Source organism: Neolamprologus brichardi, unplaced genomic scaffold, assembly GCF_056152115.1.
Source record: "Neolamprologus brichardi isolate AB-2024 unplaced genomic scaffold, ASM5615211v1 NODE_ptg000031l+_length_7269946_cov_1, whole genome shotgun sequence".
Lineage (NCBI taxonomy): Eukaryota > Metazoa > Chordata > Actinopteri > Cichliformes > Cichlidae > Neolamprologus > Neolamprologus brichardi.
In genome coordinates, this window is record NW_028270136.1 from 3,759,822 (window position 1) to 3,778,744 (window position 18,923).

General features: G+C 41.3%; 2 protein-coding genes across 3 annotated transcripts in view; both read left to right on the forward strand.

The window, feature by feature from the left end:
* Nucleotides 1–6,712, forward strand: part of LOC102796210 (serine/threonine-protein kinase BRSK1-like) — a 43,416-nt gene extending 36,704 nt beyond the window's left edge. For both annotated transcript variants that reach the window (XM_087837233.1, XM_087837234.1), the window contains exon 20: nucleotides 67–6,712. In XM_087837233.1, coding sequence (XP_087693359.1) covers nucleotides 67–281 — 215 coding nt within the window. In that variant the 3' untranslated portion in view covers nucleotides 282–6,712. The remainder of the gene's footprint in view (nucleotides 1–66) is intronic.
* An 8,240-nt stretch (nucleotides 6,713–14,952) lies between these two features.
* LOC102795912 (carnitine O-palmitoyltransferase 1, liver isoform-like) overlaps nucleotides 14,953–18,923 on the forward strand; it is a 57,977-nt gene continuing 54,006 nt past the window's right edge. Inside the window, exon 1 of the mRNA XM_087837235.1 lies at nucleotides 14,953–15,068. The gene's annotated coding sequence lies outside the window, so the exon portion shown is untranslated. The remainder of the gene's footprint in view (nucleotides 15,069–18,923) is intronic.

The following is an 18,923-nucleotide window of genomic DNA, read 5'->3' on the forward strand; positions in this document are numbered from 1 at the left end:
AGCACACGCAGTAGTAGCTTGTTAGCTTTGCTTCATCTCTCCCTAACTTTACCTCTTGCCGTTTAGATGAGAAGAACGGTCAGCTTTCCCGCCAGCCCAGCACTCCTACACGTCAGAACTCCAGGAGATCTGAAAGCGGATCGGAGCGGGGAGAGGGGGAGCATGCGGCAGATGGGGGGAGCAGTAGCGGAAGCAGCAGCGGAGCCGTCTTACAAAGACGAGGGTCGGGGAAAGACAAGGCCAGACTCTCGCCGTCCAACGGGACACAGGCTCACCCTTGAAAAGAATGTTGTGGAAGAGACGTGAGGGCCCTATGCCGGGCCCTTTTCTCTTCCTCTCTTTAGTCCTTTCCACATTCTTTCCTTTCCTATTTCCTTACTTCCTGCCTTGCTTCATACTTTTAGTCCTAAGCAATGGGATGGAAAAAGGGAGAAGATTTTCCTTGCAGCTGATCTAGGGATTTAATGAAGATTTCCCCCTGAAATGGCTCGTTTTCTCAGAAATGTATATTTTTGGAGACTACTGGAGCTGATCTCTAATTAGCCCTAAAGGATAGCTTCACCCTGGTGGGACAAGCCTAAAAACAAATGATGTCCAAAAAGCTCCACTTTACTATGAAAATAGAAGAAATTTAGTTCACCTGTTCCTATGGATCGAAAAAAAAAGCACATGAAGTTCCCACTGACCAATCACATGCAACACATTGTTCAAACTCAACGATCAAGTTCCCACCCGTCAGTCAGAGTGGCTGTGAAGATGTTGGTCAGTGACGGAGCGCGTCAAGGCATTCTCATTCCTCATTTCCTGGCTGTCTCATGAATCAGCAAGTCTTTTCAGCATCACCTGACATGACAGGAAACCATCTCTGCTCTCGTCTCATCAGTTTCTAATTGAAGGCTGCGTTAAGGAATGAAAGCAACAAGAGCTATAGGGAGAGTCCTGTTGGTTGTGAAAATGGATTTAATTCTTAAATTATTAGCCAACTTAATGCTGTGCTGACAATGGATCTGATGTAGCTATGTAACATAACCCTACAGCAAAGTGAATATCTTAATCAACAAACACAACTTGCTTGAGTGTATGAGAAGTCCCACAGTCATTTCTGAATTACACTTATTTAAAGCTATGATACCATATTGCCTTTAATGAAGGAGAAGAAAAAGTGGATATCCAGTTAGATTTAGCCCCATTTTAAGGACACTAGGACACACCACAGGCAAAATCTCACAAGTAAAAGTGGATGCTCGGGGAGAAAAAGGTGGATACGTAAACACAGGATGTCGAGCAGTATCCATTCAGTAGTAGAAAAGAAGAACAAGTTGTGAAAATCCTCCAAAGCAATCTCGGAGACATATTTTGTTAAAAGAGGTTTGTCTCATATAACATTCACATGCCATATACACGTGGTTTTATTGTTCACCGTAGTTCTGTTCTACACACTGGCTGTGACGTCTTAAACTTGCGCCCTAATCCGAACCCCATTTTAACTCTACGCTGCAACCTTCTGGTTGTTTCTGGTTACTGCGTGAGTTAGGATGTAGATTTCCTGCAGAGGTCTAAATCAAGCTTTACATTCCATAAGTGTGTCTCCAACAAAGAAGTGACAAAATCTTTGTTCCCTGGCAAAGTGCACGCCAGTGTTCAGACAAAGCTAGTATGAAGCTTTAGCGTTAAAAATAACCAGTCGCCTTTTCCACAAACAGCAGTTGCACATGAAGGCCGTGCAAGTATGTCGACCTGTCAAATGCTGATTTTCTTATCTAAACTTCTCAGCATTTTCCTTTTTCGTCCTTGCTCTAACACAAGTCTGTGTTAGTCCAACCAGCAACCAGCGTCAGGATACGGTCACATTGGAAACCCACAAATATTCACCTGATGGCTTGACTTAAGTTACAGCAACATATTTTCGGACCTTTTAGGTCCTAAGAGCTTGTTTACGTATCTACATATCCTCTCCATTTCCACTCGCCAACTTGAATCAAACAGCTCCAGCTACCCAAAAATGTTGTGAGTAAATTTGTCTTCAATTTCTGATTGTTGGTAGCTTAATGATGACTTGGTGATGAGTGAGAACCTACACAGATCGTCATTAAAATTTTGGTGAAACTTCCAGCCTTTAAACTTTGAAACACACTATCAGCAAATCGTTTAACTTAGCTTAACTTTCCTTTGGATGATTTCCTTGGATGATTGAGCATCATCAAGACTTTACTGAAGCGCTATGCTACAATCTGTAATGTAACATGATGTATATCTCCCTTGAAATGTGACTACACATCACCATCTGACCATCCCGCTGGCATAAATTCTGGAAATGGCTACTTACGTAGAGATCCTGCACACAATAGGAGTTTAGGCTTGACATGTCTTTTACTGCAACCAGCCACCAGATGGCAGTCAAGTAATTTGGTTTAGAAAAATGAGTAGTATATCTACTGTTTTTTATTTATTTTATTTATGAAGTTCCAAATTCTGCAAGCTGCAAATAACTCAGTTATCTTATCCATTTCGCATGAACAGTGCTGTTTTCAGACAGTGATGACACGATGGAAAAACATTATCAACCCTTATTCAGATTTTAGCATTCATGCAGTATTCTTGGATGGCTGTACACACTGCTAGCTTTATAGTTTAGCTGCCTTTTCTGTGTTACCTAAATAGATTGAAACAGAATCATTGAAATTAGCAGATATGTAATTTCCTTTTTGTAGTTTTTTTTAATAAGTTGTTTCTAAAATTCCTGACATTTCTTTCTTAAAAGTTACACATAAGCCAGCACATGCTGGACAAATATGACCATTTCATTTTGATAAATTTAGAATACAATGAGCTACAGCTCAATATTTGCTAAACCTTTATATGCAGGGTAGGGCGCTGATTCTACCGAGCAGTAGATATATGTGCATGTGAATATTATACTGAGAAAAATTCAAACCTCTCCCTCAATAGAAATACAATTAAGAAATGACTTGCAAGGAACTTCTATGCTCATTTCCAGACCATGATATTTCTACTTTGGAACACTAGAGCATCATTGCATGATTTACAGTTTTTAAAATATAATTTCTTTAATCCTTTAAAAATCCTACCTGTCATTTTAGACCAGGGGTGGGTAATTCCAGGCCTCGAGGGCCGGTGTCCTGCAGGTTTTGGATCTCACCTTGGGTCAACACACCTGAATCACATGATTAGTTCGTTACCAGGCCTCTGGAGAACTTCAGGACATGTTGAGGAGCTAATTTAGCCATTTAAATCAGCTGTGTTGGTTCAAGGACACGTCTAAAACCTGCAGGGACACCGGCCCTCGAGGCCTGGAGTTGCCCACCCCTGTTTTAGACCCTCCCTACAAGACCACTTTCTTCCAATGGTCTTGTTTGTGGAAGCCTGCAGAGGGGCAGGACCCAGAGCTTGTAAACTGTACTGACTGAATTATGACTGTAGCAGATGAAGAAAAGAAAGTCATTCTGGTTGATGTCAGCTTGTACTGCGAGTTGACTGAAATCCTTTGGCTCACTGGCATTACTTTTACATATGTTCATTGCATTAATATGTTTAATATGAGCATTCAGCATCATAACACTAGACATACAAATCATAATAGGTCCTCTTAAAGGTAAATGTGGAAGAAGTCTTTTTAAACAGGACACCTGGGTGTTTGTTTGCTTTTTTGTCCAACAGCTGGGCAACAGAAACCCATCCTCAGCTGCATTTCCTTTGATAACAATGCAAAACTGGCAGGTTACAAATAACTGATTTGTGTCTGTAGTCATAAAGACTGTACACAAACTGCCTGGCAAGGAAAATGAAGCCACATCTAAGGAATGAAAGATGCTTTCTTTGGTTTCTACTTTATTTCATTTTTATACTCTGATCCAGCTTTTGCGTATGGGTATGTTTTGTTTTTTTAAGTTTTTTAAGTTTTAGTCTAACACCAAGATAGCACCAACCATGTGAATGTCAAGAAACGTTTTTGAAACTATTTAAGAGGGCAGAAATAGTTTGTTTGTCTATTTATTGAAAAAATTATTTATTTATTTATTAATGTATTTATGTATTTGTGTATGTATTTATTTGCATTCCTGGATTATTTTCAATAATGGATATAGGTGGTTATAAAGACAGGGAAATGTTAGTTAGATGTCTGGTACTGCAGACAAAAACTAAACAATTAGTCCAAAGTTTTTATTATTTAAAATTCTAACATTTTAATGCTGCAAAACAGCCCTTTAAGCTTTATGTTGTGATTCTGCACTTTAGATTTATTTTGTCATTATTTTTGCCATTAGAGATGTCCATTTTATAATGCAAGACCAAGATTTCACACACATAAAACACCTTCAGTGCTGAGTCTTTGCCTCTTTTAGGTGTTTGTTCAGTTCATTTTTTTTTTCTTAATTGAGACCTCAAATGAAAAGACAGCAGGATGATAATCTGCTGGAATGTTATGTAATTACTTGTTGTAACAAAGAAGTCCGTGTTTCTGTGTGTCTCTATGTACAACACACACGCTAAGGCCTTTCAAATTAAAGGTCCTTTTCAGCCCAGTTAGATATGTGTCTTTGTGGATAAAAGGAGCATTATTATCTTAATTATTGAATTGATTTGAGTGGGAAAATTCCAGTTTGTCCACTAAATTGGCTTAGTAATTTGGCACCAAATTCATGTATTCTAGGTGGTTTTCTGCACTTTGTGTTTAGAACTAACTGGTAAATGTTAGCATGCTATTAGGCCCATCTAAAAAAAAGAACTTGGTGAGCATTATACCTGCTGAACATTTGCATTTTAACAATATATACACATAGCAATTACAATCTTACTGTTTCAGAGCTACCAATGACTATTGCTAACAGTTAGCTATCAGTTAAGCTAACAGTTAGCTATCAATTAAGAATTGGCATGTTTGGTTAGCATGGTGCATTTACAGACTGTGTGTAACTGTTGTGGGTACACTGCACACAGTTACTTCTTAATTATTACTAACAGTCTAATAAAATATAATTTCACTCTGAACAAAAGCCAAGCCATGTTATTTATCAAATAATTGCGTTAAACTGCTCTAGAATACCAGTGCAGTGTCTCCAGTTAGCTGAGGTGATAGCTAGCAAAAGGCTACAGGCCTAACCCAGTCGCAAAACAGCCCTATTCATTCTTAATGTTATTATTAAGAAATTATGTAAGGGCAAGTTATATAAAGTGTCACCCCCTGGGATATTAGCTAACAAGAAAACAAATATTTATTTATTTTTGTACCACCGTGTAAATGAGTTTATTCTGCATTTGAATATGGAAATCGATGGGACTGATGTGGACATTTGAGGTACTGTAGTTTTTGGGCTTCTACTTTGGCTTCATATTTGAGCCCCAGAGGACGTTACTTGCTTGGCATGCTAACATTGACATTTAGCTCAAACACTGCCAAGTATTACAATGCTAACAGTTTACAGAGCAGTCATGTGCACTCCTTGTAAACATTTTGTGTCGTTTCATGCAAACCAGCTTCATTCCTCACTGACCTTCAGGCGTGTTTGTCATTACATCTTTTTTTTTTCTTTTTTTTTTGCTATATTCCTGGTTGCTTTTACAAATTCTGCTTCAGCTGCCTATAAATAGTTTAAAAGAAGAAGCTGCAAAATGAAAGTTTTCACAGCAGAGCCCCTCATGACGTTTTGATATCTTTCACTTTTAGTGGATACACTTGTGCTGTCTTCAAAAATTTTCTTTTTTTCCATTCCCATTCTCATAATGTACACCTGTGGGAAAACCCAGCAGTGAGATCCACACACCTGACAGGTCAGAGTTTGGCGAGTGTTAAAGTTGCACACTCAAATACACAAAAGGTAGTGTTAGATCTTTTTATTAAAACAAAGGTTCATCTTTCATCCACTTAGAAGAGAAAAAGAGCTAAAGGATTGTAACAAGAAGAGGAAAGGAACCTTCTAAATTTTGCTCCACTGAGCAAACACTGCATTTTAATCCATTCAAAGACACAACAGGGCGCTTGGCTTGATTGCGCAAAACTCCCTTATTGAAAGAAATCTCCCCCCTCACTCGTTTCCTCCTTTATCCTCCACCTATTCACTTAACATTTTCTACATTTTCCTCCTCCCATTCTTCCCCTTTGTATTCCTGGACTCCTGCTCCACCCATTCTATCCCTCACCACATGCACATATCTCACCTCCGTATATAACCACCCCTCTTGTATACATTTTATACCCAGTATACTTCGACAAAGATGCTGTATACATTTGTATACGCTGTGTGCCTGTCTCCATTGTATGCCATCCATATCTATGTAGCGTTCACTATGTTTTATTGACACTGTAGTCACCATACAATTCTTCCTCTCATCATTATTGCTCATTCTTCTTCTGCAGTTAAAGTTGTACGACTATAATCTCCTATCATGTCCCTCCTCCATGTCCGCCCTTGCTCCGCCACTCAAGCCCCACTCCCAACTCCCATCTTGTGACCCTCCACTCCACACAGAAGAAAAAGAATGTTTCACTCTGGAGAAATTCATGATGTGAGAAATAAATGGAGGGCGGAGGTGGAGCGTAGGAGAGGGTGGGGTCGAGAAAACAGCTCACCCAACTAATGACAAAGAGAAATGTCTGTAGTATAATTACAAAAGAGGAAAAGTGCACTATTATGACAATGATTATTATTGCCTGTGAAAAATACTGACCAATAAACAACAATGGATATATGTATGTGTTTGTCTGTGATGTGTTTCAAAGCATTCAACTCATTAAAATGCTGAGTAATTATCTTTACTTCAAATTGTATCGAAATCAGTATCATAGTTATTAGTTCCTGTCATTTCCTTCCTTTCCTCAGTTAATGCAACTCAACCGCACAAATCACGTTTATCGCAAGACGGCCTTCAATGCACTCTGCACTTGATGGTGTTCCTCAGTCCATCATTTTGGTGACAAAATATCAAACATGATGTAAGCTCATTTTCTCCCAGTAGAGGTTACTGTATTTGGTAACTTGGTGAAACGGGAAATCCAAAAATGGCTTCCCCATGCCTTTCCATGAGGTTGTTGAACCACGTAGTGTTCTGCCAGCCAATCTGCAAACTTCAAGCTTCTCACAATGAAGTCATGATAGCTGACTAATCACCAGTGGCCTGGACCATTTCAAACTACAGACCTGTGCCCCGACCTACAGTCATAACTAGGGATGGGTACCGGTATCCGGTGCCATTATGGCACCGGTTCTGACATAAACGGTAGTAACCAGACCGGGGGCGATCGTGGCTCAAGAGTTGGGAGTTCACCTTGTAATCGGAAGGTTACCGGTTCGAGCCCCGGCTCGGACAGTCTCGGTCGTTGTGTCCTTGGGCAAGATACTTCACCCGTTGCCTACTGGTGGTGGTCAGAGGGCCCGGTGGCGCCAGTGTCCGGCAGCCTCGCCTCTGTCAGTGCGCCCCAGGGTGGCTGTGGCTACAATGTAGCTTGCCATCACCGGTGTGTGAATGGGTGGATGACTGGATATGTAAAGCGCTTTGGGGTCCTTAGGGACTAGTAAAGCGCTATATAAATACAGGCCATTTACCATTTACCATAACCAGACCGAAAAGCAGCACACATTTCGGTGCTTTTTTTTCTGAGATGTCATACACTTTGGATTCTAGCCAATCATTTTACCATTGCAAGCGTAGTAGACAGGCCCAGATACGTACGTTCTTTTAGAGCAGAGCTACAGATTAAAAATGCCCAAGGCGAAGCAGTCAAACTACAACAAGTGCTTTAAGGTGATACTGTGCAAAAGAGGTAACTCCTCGAATCTGATGAAACACCTGGCGACTTATAGCATTTTGTTAAAAGCCGAGAAATGCGCCGTATTTGATAGCTTGCTGTGAGACCTCACACCGAGCACATCTACTGCGGGTGTGGTGCCTGTTATCGGACCCGGAGTTAGTAACATCCCCCAAAAACCTGAAGAGTAGAGTCCTGGCCCCTAGCCCTGCCAGTGTAGCAGAAATGATGAGGATGATGATGCAGCAGCCGTTCTTCTCTGCGTGAGTCGCTTAATGTTGTTCGTGTGTAATTTACGTTGAGTAGGCTAACCACGTTATTACATTAATGCATGTAAAGTGAACTAGCAAACATCATCATAGTTACATGCGGCTGTCTTCTTGTTTGATGGCAGATACTCCCTTCACCCTGGACAAAAAGGCTAAAATGACCAAAGAAAAAGTGGGAAACAGCTAAACATGAGAGGTTTTTGGACAAAGTTTGTGTTTTTTCCATTGATTAAGCACTGCTTCCAGCCAAGAGTGATACCATATATGCCCCATAGCTGCAGAAAAGGCTAACATTGTTATCTTTTTACAAAAAAACAGCTGAACATGAGAGGTTTTTGGACCAATTTTGTGTTCTCCATTCTTTAAGCACCGGTTTGAGCACCGTTTAAGCACCGGCACCGTTTCAAAAGTACCGGTTTGGTACTGGTATCGGATAAAACCTAAATGATACCCATCCCTAGTCATAACACTGAAAGTTAGGACTTCATATGTGTATTATAACAGTGGCAAATTATTAAAAGTCAAATATCATATGGTTGAAGGGTTGTTCTTCAACCCAAGGGACTCCGGTCAGAAGATAACACATTTATAGAAATTATGAAAACTAATAATGAAATCTGTGTGGGTTTGGTCTGTTTTAGGACCTTATTCTGTTTACCTTCACAAATAGTTAAAAGTGGCCTTGATGTTGACTCAAATACATTATCTCTTTAGTTACATAGCTGCCTAATCAACTCTTTTACAGAATGATGGAGAATGTCGTTGTCCCATTCTGCCATCAGAGATTGTGAGGGTACGGAGGAAGAAGATGAAAATGTGAAGAGCCCAACTTTATCCCACCAACCCACGATGTCAACACTCCAGGCCCAAGTGACATGGACCACTCTGCCAAGAGGAAGTCTGTGGAGTATGCACTTGAGGTGCTTGTAGATAACAATGCAGTGACAAGGATGATAACTAGCCAGCATCACAAGCCAAGAGGCCCACCAAGAAGAAGAAGAAGAAGCCAACGGACAGCCCACTAAACCTGATCTGGAAAACCCAGCCCTGGCTGAGTACCAGCGCTCACCATTTAAACACGATAGCAGGTACCAGGTCAGCTTACCGAAAACTTTAAAGCAGCGGTCCCAAACATTTTTTGTGCCACGGACAATATTTTCATGGACCACTCTTTAAGGTGTCACAGATAAATATAACAAAAATAAAACCAGTACCAGTACCAAAAAAAGAAGATTATTCATAACACATGGGAAAAGCAAACCGTCAATTTCACACCCGAGTCTCAACTATTGCGGCCCGGTACCAAACGACTCACGGAGCGGTACCGATCCGTGGCCCGGGGGTTAGTCACCGCTGCTTTAAAGGACATCAAAACTACCTCTGCCACTGTTGAACATGAGATGATGAACTTTGTGATGATCCTGATATACATGGGGATTGCTGAGCTGTCCTCCATTCATCACTACTGGGCAATGGGGAGCAGGAGCCCTCAGCTCAGGAACGTCGTGCCAAGTCTTTGCCTACGACGTTTCAGGCTGATAAAGGAAGACAACGACAATACTCAGAACACCGGACACTGATCTATTCTTCAAGACTTTTCAGCTTAATGATTACTGCCTTCAGGAGTGAGCCACAGATCTCCAAGCAGTCAGTGGATGAGGTCAAGGTGGTATAGAAATGCAACAAAGACAAATGAGGATTCAAATTGTTTGCCAGTGCCTTTGAGGACTGCCTCATTCACGATGTGGTTCTAAACAAGGGTACTAGAGCCCCACATTTTCCCCCTGATACCTGAACAAAAAGCCACAGGTACCAGCTGCCATCTTGTCTCCATCCTGGCCAGCACTATATCCTCAACCCCCACTGTCTGCAGGCCACCAGCTCTGCAGTGACACCAAGATGAAGAAATAGGTAAGTTACCATGTTGTTGTCAAACAGTAAAGAAAAAAGCAGCATACTGATGCTCTACTGTAACTCCAAGAAGTCCAACAGGTGGATTATACAAATGTTTGCATGCACAGTTGATGTCAGCCTCACAGATGATGCGCTCATCTACATGTGACACTGTAAAGCTGTTGTTGTGGATGCCATGGCACTAAAGATCTTCAGGAATCAGGTGTTCTTGGATTCTAACAACCAGAATCCACTTGTCTTGCTCCTGAAGGAGCTCAGCATTTTCAGGTAACTCCAACTCTTCTGCTCCTTACAATTGTACCACGTCCCAACCACCTGTCTATAACATCAGCCAGACCTGCAGCTACTGATACAGGTAGGGAAACATGTTGAGGTCAAACTTGGTCTGTAGGGTCTGCAAGTTTCACTTGTGCCTCAATACTGAACTCAGCTGTTTATGCAACCAGACTGGACTGAATGTTGATCCATGTGTTTCATATGTCAAAATGGATAAGGCAGACATATGATTGTAGGTAAATAGCTGGCTCACCTTTAATTTATATGTTCATTCATGATGTACAACCAAGGATTGTAAAGGGAAAATATAACTTGTTGTTTTACAGTTCCTTCAAGTTCCTTTAAGTTGATGTTTTTCTTAAATTTTGGGGGACATTTAGTTTTTAGAATTTCTTACAGACCAGTTAAGTGACTGGAATTAGCGTGGCTCGAGTTTAGCAGTGATTGATTCAGTGGCCTGTTTTAGCACAGCTATCAATCACAATCGCCCATGGTTGTTAAGTAAGCAGGAAATTAGATATAAAAACTTATCCAAAACACTTTTTACACCAGACTGTTTATGGATAAAATTGGGCATTTTAACATGTGAGTCTATGGAGACTGATTAACTGTTCTTTTAGATATGCAATTCATTTTCTGGGGGATTATAATGAGGTGATGGCACTTACTAGACTTAGTGGCAGTGGCCAAACTCTCAGCACCTTCCTTGAGCATGTGGTCACGGCACCAATGGTACCAACCTTTCCCAAGGGCCTTTGGGTAGCGCTTGAGGTGATATTCTAAGGGTCCTCTGCCAGAGCACAGAGGACAGGAGGACGTGTAGGTTTGCTGGGCTTGAAAGGAGATCATAGACGGCTTCCACAAGGAACCCAACCCAACTGGAGCCTTCATGAATGATGTTAGACCAGCTAATTCTTCAGCAATAAACTCTCCCACCTTCTGCTCCGGTGTCTGAGCCCCACTTTCCTGCACACCTCTTTGAATAAGATAGGTTAACCATTGCCATGGGCCTTGTCAACCTGTATCTTTGAGAAGTAGGCATCAGTCGCTCTGCCAACTAGTTTCCTTTCCACCAGCCCTCTCTGCCTCAGTGGTATTTCTCCAACCCTCACTGCATTTTCTTTCCCTTCTGCTGGTCTCTCTGCAGCTGTTTAAATGTTTAGCCACACTGATGCTCACACAATAAATGCAGCCTGGTTCTTGGCCCTGTCGCTTTCTCTTCTGCTACTTCGCCCTGCCCCACAGGTCAGCCAAGACAGAATTTTTCTGTCACCAATTAACCCAACGAGCTTTGGACCGTGTTACTTAAAATGTTATTTAATCAATAACACACACACATATTTTTTTAAAATCTATTTTCTGTTTTTGGGAACAAAAAATTGGATGTAAATGGAAGCAACCAAATGTTTTGAAAAAACAAAACATAACCATCTACAGCATAGCGTTGCCCTGAGGCAACAAACCACATTTTCATGCCTTACACTGGCCCTTCAAAAAAATTCAAGTAATGCTACCAGACACGTTTCTTTCCAGTAAAATGATGAGTTGAAGGTGGTGTGACTTTCATTTGGGGGGGGGGGGGCCTTTCTGCAAGCTGCACTACATGAGGGACATCTCCATTAGGAGGCAAGATAAAGATTACTATTTTACATGTTTATAGTAAAATAAATGTATATTAAAAAATACTTGTATGTGCATGAATATGTTAAGAAGCATATTTGATTGTTTGTTCTACTTTTTAAAATTTATTTATACAGTAAAACTGTCAAGGCAACACTGCGCAGTTAGCCCAATTTTTTCAGGCAATATAATGCATTTGCATATGTGTGTAGAGATGTGTTTGTGTGCATTTATATGATCATAGTCAACGTTTTTTACTTCACAATCTACTCATAATTACAGGACATGGATGTAAATGGGAATGTGCACTTTCTGTCCTCAGAAAGTGAGGACAGTGAGCTTTCAGGGAGTGACATTGAAGTAGAGGAGTGGATCCCTGAATGAGGTTTGCGGGACACTTAGGAGCTCAGAGGTCAGTTGGTAAAGTTCCTGTTTCTGTGTGTGTGTTAGTGCCCACATAGCAAGCAGGTCTGGTCTGGATCCGGTATCAAGCCAGCTGACAGCAGCCGGCTGACTTCTGGCATGATAAGACATATGTCATCCAGATATGGACCAGGCCTGGCATAGATGGCGCTGTCTATGCCCTATCTGGCTTGATTGTAGCTTGGTGTATGTGGCCCAGGCCTATAGAAAACAGGTCTGGCCCAGATCTGGCATCAAGCTGGCACTTCTGACTGACTGGTGTTTTGGCAGAGTGTATGTCAACCGGATGTGTGCCAGGTCTGGCAATGACGCCACTGTTTATGCGATGGCATGCCACATCTCAGGTGGTAGAGCAGGTTACAAACTGATCGGAAGGTTAGTGGTTCAATCCCTGTCTCCTCCATTCTGCATGTCAAGAGTGTGAATACGTATGAATGTAGTTGGGAAGCACTCGGTTAAGCAAAAGTGGGTGAAAGTGGCATGTTGTATAGAGCAGTTTGAGTAATCTGGGAGAGTAGAAAAGCGCTATATAAAAATCAGTCCATTCACGGTCTGAACAGAGTTTCGGCATGTTACTTTTGCACTGTTTTGCATGTTCTGGCACATGTTGTTATTACATGGCTTGATTAAGGTACACATTAGGCTGACATCTGGGGCCAGAGCTGAAACCGTTCTGGGCTAGCACAGGGCCAGCAGTGTGTCTACAACTGGTCCGTGGCAGCACACCCCCTACAGATGGCCCACCACAATGAATGACGGCCCTTTGGTGGCCCAGATCAGGTTTGCCAGAGGTAATCCACACATGGGCTAGCACAGGACCACCAGTGTGTCTGAAACTGGCCTTGTGCTGGCCCATGTGTGGGCCACCTCTGGCAAACCAGGTCTGGGCCACCAAAGGGCCGTCATTCTTTGCAGTATGTGGACCATGTGTAAGCACATTGTGTGGGCCTGATCCGGGCCATACCAATTTTGCTGTGTGTGTGTGTGTGTGTGTGTGTGTGTGTGTGTGTGTGTGTGTGTGTGTGGTCGTGTATTACTTATTGTTGTAGGGACACAAATTTGTTTACACACTCCCATTGTGAGGTCTCGCCTCCTTTATGGGGACAAATTGCAAGGTAAATCACTCAATTTTAGGGTGAAGGCTTGGGTCAGGGTTAGGGTAAGGTTCAGGCAGGGACTTGTGATGGGCAGAGTCAGGATAAGTCTCCAGGAAATGAATGTAAGTTAATGTAATGTCCCCAAAAGTGATGGAAACACAACGTGTGTGTGTGGGTGTCTGCTTGTGTGTGTGCGCGCGCGCGTGCATGGGGTTAGGGTCAAATGTTGGATATTTTGGTGTTTTATTGTTCTGTGAAATGTTTACATTGTTTATTGGTTGTGTATTTATTTGTTTATCCTTGTTGTACTAATACAACTTATTATAGAATAACTTGGCATTTTACTACCCTTGTCGCACAGTGTTGCCTTGAAGCAACAAACCAATATCTGTTTGGGGGGGGGGGGCCTGGGTGTCAATTTTTTATGATTGATATATTATTAGGGACCTGTGATGGACCAAAAATTATATTTACAAAAGTAATAAATGTTGAGCTCATAAAAGAGGTCAAAGAAACAAAACTGAACTCAGGCAAAGACTGCAAACTTAACAAACCAAATGACTGCTGCAAACATAACTGGCCTAAACATGAAATGACATACAAGGGTATATATAATGGCTGATCAGACCATTGTGACACATGAGGGGTAACAAACAAAACACAATAATAAATCACAAACGATGCAGTACAATCTAGTTTGTTAATAAACTAAACACTAAAGAAGAAAATCAAAAACCCCATTAAACCCTAAACTCAAATATTTAATTAAATACAAATACTTTGTTTTTAAAGTAAAGAAAACACACATTCTCCCCTTCAGCAAATAACAAATAAAATAAAATAATAAAATAAAAATAAAATAAGAAATAAAAAGACAAAGGTTAGTCAAAAATCAAAGAAATTAAGTAGTATGAATACATAAGTAAACTAAATGTGCGCGCTTACAAATAGAACAAATGTATCCAAACCAATCAATAAAGTTATTGGTAACTAAAATGTATTTCCATGTTCAAATGAAGAATGAAAATACAAAAGTTACCGACTTTAGAGTGTGGCCACGGGTTTGGCCATCACAGGACCCAAAGCTCTCCCAAAATAGGGAGAAATATTATTTTCCCCCAAAATTAAAGTCATGCAGTAGAGGGATAAAATAAAATAATAATAAAATAAAGCCAAACTAAGACTGTCTCGCACTCTTTTGTTGTTGTTTTCTAGATGTTGTTTACCAGGGTCCCGTTCATGTAATTCAGAAGCTATAATTATTGAGAAAAACGAGCGTATTATAATCACAAGTGGGCGGGTTTTCCTACACTGACAGACGTCTCACTCTGACATAAATACATTTTGATGTATTTATATCAAAGTGACATAAACACCCCCCCCCCCTCCACACACACACACACACACACACACACACACACACACACACACACACACACTTCCTTTCTATGTATTTTTATAACTTTGTGTCAATTTCATGTTATTTGCCATATGCCCATTATGCGTACACATTAAGGCCCATGAGCGTGTGAGAGTGCAGCATCTTTGTACATAGAGACGATCTCTGTCTGGCGGCTCTGAAAGACGGCGGAGCGGTGGGAGGTTTTCAATCTGTGGCGTGCACTCTGTGGCTGGAAGAGGCGCGGTTCGTATCAGCGTCTGCGTATTAAACTTCACACGGAGAAACCTCGAGAAAGTGCAGAGGTACGTTTAGATTAACTTTGAAGACCACTGTTTGAACTGCGACCTTAAAAGAAAAATCTAACTTCTCAGTTTAAACTATTCCGGACATTTTCCGCGCTCTTGGCTTTTGTGAATCTCGCGGGGTGGAAGCTGGTGTCGAGCATGAATGGACCACTGTGAAGTTGAAGTGAAATGGGAGTAATGTGCGCTTGCAGTATATATATGCTAACTAACACGGTGTAGTTCACACAAGTGATCTCGGTGTGGGGTTTTAGTGGCAGCTGTTTTTGTTTGGTAGCTCACGCTCCACACTTAGAAGCGATTACAAAACAAAGTGATGGTGAGTGAGCAGGATGGCTGCACTGTTGGCATTTTCTTTACCAAGAATGGAAGGAGCTTAGCCGTATCCAGGACGGGTTGGTGGTGGGAAAGTTCCCCGATACTCCCGAATACTTCCGTTATTCCCTTGTATTGATTTGGTGAGTTGGGACAAGCCCTTACACCAAACAGAACTGACTCATTGGACTTGATCTTGTGCCATGGGTGGGTGTAAATATAGAAACATACAAACAAGAATATGCAAGACATGTCAAAAGAAAGTTTGACGAAGCTAATTATGGCATCTAACTCTGTCTGAAAGATGGGTGGGCAAGATAATTAAGATAGTAGTTAAGTAGACTGGTAAGAGTTTAAAACCACTGTTTAAAGCACCCGTGTTTGGTGTGTGCTAGTTTAACTTCCGTGTTAAAAAGCTAGAAACAGCTTTCCTGCTGGCTATACGTTACATTAAGCTAGTATATGTTAATGCGTTCGTGTGCACGCGCGCCTCCTCGTGCGCGGGTGCGCTAACGGCAGGAAAAACCAGCTTGTCTACGTTGTTCAGATGCTTCATCAAGACGCTCCATTTCGTAGTTTTACTAACGTTACTGGAACAACTTGTTTTGTTTTTTGGTCAAGAGCCAACATTAGTTATGTATTAAAATACTTCCTATTCAATGAAAACGTTGTTTGTTGTTTGGACCTGTGTGTTTCCTTAGTGTTATAGCCTCTATAAAAGCCTGTTGACGCTTAGTCACACAGAACTGGAATCCTATAGGAATTTACTGAGGTCATTTAGAAAAGGTGCAGTCAAAGTGTGCAAAGCCAGTGACAGGTCAAGTGTCCGTTTCACCTATTTCTGGTGACATAGGTGGGGGGAGAAGTGTAGTTGTTTAGTTTAAACATAAGGAGTGGAAAACATCTGTCGTGGCTTTCACTGATGACAGACTACCTCGTTTAGAGTATAGATGGCAAGATACCACTTTTTTAATGACCGATACTGATACCGATATCATAAATTCGGATATCTGCCGATACCGATATGAATCCGATATAGTGTGTTTTTTAATCAATAAAACTGTTTTTTTTTAATATCTTGCTGCTTTTTGTATAGTTCATACTCAAGTTAAAAAAAACAACAACACTAAAGCACTGCACACAAAATATTTCATAGTTCAGCAATACTGGTCAATCTAATAAACTTAAACCTGCTGCATCCTCCCTATTCTGGTATTTTAAAGAGTAAGCAACCTAACTAATAGGGCTCTAAAACTCCCAGCAAAAAAAAAAAAAATAGGGAACCACCCCCACCTGCAGTGTGAAAAAATGTGAAGAATAACTTAAGAATAATTAAATAGATTCAACATCTTTCTTCAACAGAACTGCAGACTGCACAGATGGTTCCCAAAGGAAAAAGTACTATAGCTTACTAGGGTATTTTAGACTTAACAGTTACTATATACAGTAATGGACTTCTATACATTTTTCATCAGATTAAAACTTTGGGTGTAAGATTCAGATAATTATTTATTAAAAGCTCGACATTTTAAATGAGAATAAGAAAGAAAAGTATGTCTTTGTGCCCCCTTTTCCCTGTTCATGCCCTATCGGCCCCCCTGGCTAAGCTTTGCTAGATCCGCCCCTGCACAGTTACCAGCCGTCAGCTGCGTAGAAAAAGATCCTGGTGTAGAAAGTAATATTAAATAAATTCTAACAACAGCTTATCAAGCTTAAACGTGTTGCTGTTGTTCAGCCGCTGGTTTCCTCTTTCTGGTGCAAAGTGGGCCAAAAACAAATGAGAGACGGACTCGCGACAGAAAAGCCGATCAGCTGATCATTGGTCAGTTTCACATTGAAGTAGCAGCAGGAGAGAGAGAGGCAGTCGCTCCATATATCGGTTGTTAAGCTTAACGCGGGAATGCTTTACAAGCATTCAGAGATGAACTTACACATTTGCTTTACTTCTCTCTGGGAAAACTTCCTCGGAGATGAAATGCCGGATTGCTAGTGAAGCTACAAATACACACAGCCGCTCTATCACGTGATGCACACTGCTCCGACGTGCTACGGTTATGAGCCGAGTTACGCCATTTCGCAAGTTTTGTGAGGTGCTTTTTTGATATTTAATGGCTCGGATTACATTTTTTATTTCTCTCCGATATCCGATCCAGTAATTTACGTCAGTATCGGACCGATATGTAATATCGGATCGGTCCATCTCTAGTTTAGCGTATAAATATATTGCCACAAGTTGCCAGCAGCAGCATTATAGTGACACAGCATAAGTCAAATGTAAGCACAAAAGCATCCCAAGTGATGTTTTTCCTGGAAATTCCAAGTGAAGTGTGTAACTGCGTAAAGCAGTTTAACAGTGTAACTATAAAAACAGTCCAAGGTTATAAAACAGTTGGTGCACTGGGTGAAATGTAAATGAAAACAGACTGCAAAGACTTGCAAATTTCATGCACCCACATTTTATTTGGAGTTGAACAGAGAAAATGCATCAAATGTTTGAACTGACAAAATTAATGCTCACAAAAAAAATTTGCGATTTGCAGCTTGCACATCTGCTTCCATCCAAATGACATAATTTACAGGGAAAGCCTGGCATATTTCAGCAAAACATTTCTAAACCACGCACTGCACTTATTACAACAGCATGGCGTTTTAGTAGAAGAGTCTGGCTGCTGAATGGCGTGCAGTCCAGACTTTTCACATTTGAAGTATCATGAAAGCTAGTATCATGAGCTACTACTAGAGCTGGGCGATATGACGATATATATCGTGTGGACGATAGAAAAGTGTCTATCGTGCCATTTGTCTTCTGTCGTTTCTAACCTAATTTTATAAATCATTACATAAAATATATCATTAACCCTTTAAAACCGGTCGGAGTGGACACGCTTTGTTTTGCCTAATTATTTTTAAATCCCTGTTTAACTGGAACCATGTAAGCTAGGGCAATAATAATTTTTGCATATGAAACCGGAGGAGTTGTACTTACATCTTGGGGCGATCGTAGAGTTCGTCTTGTAATCGGAAGGTTGCCGGTTCGAGCCCCGGCTTGGACAGTCTTGGTCATTGTGTCCTCGGGCGAGACACTTCACCCGTTGCCTACTGGTGGTGGTCAGAGGGCCCGGTGGCGCCGGTGTCCGGCAGCCTCGCCTCTGTCAGTGCGCCCCAGGGCAGCTGTGGCTACAATGTAGCTGCCATCACCTGTGTGTGAATGTGTGGATGACTGGATGTGTAAAGCGCTTTGGGGTCCTTAGGGACTAGAAAAGCGCTGTATAAATACAGGCCATTTACATCTTATGCTACCAGCTTGTCCTCGGTCGCAGTTTCCTTCCACATATAGTTTTGCAAAAACTGCATAAAAAGCACTTGCAGCAACAAAAACATAATATTCCAGAAACACGCTTTTCCGATCAGCTTTTCATAACACTTCCTATGTTGGAAGTGTTGTTGTTGGTCAGCGCGAACTATCGCATGTCCGCCATTACCTGCCTGGAACCGGAAGTGACGTCATTTTCGTGGAAAAGGTCAAATTTACCTTCAGGG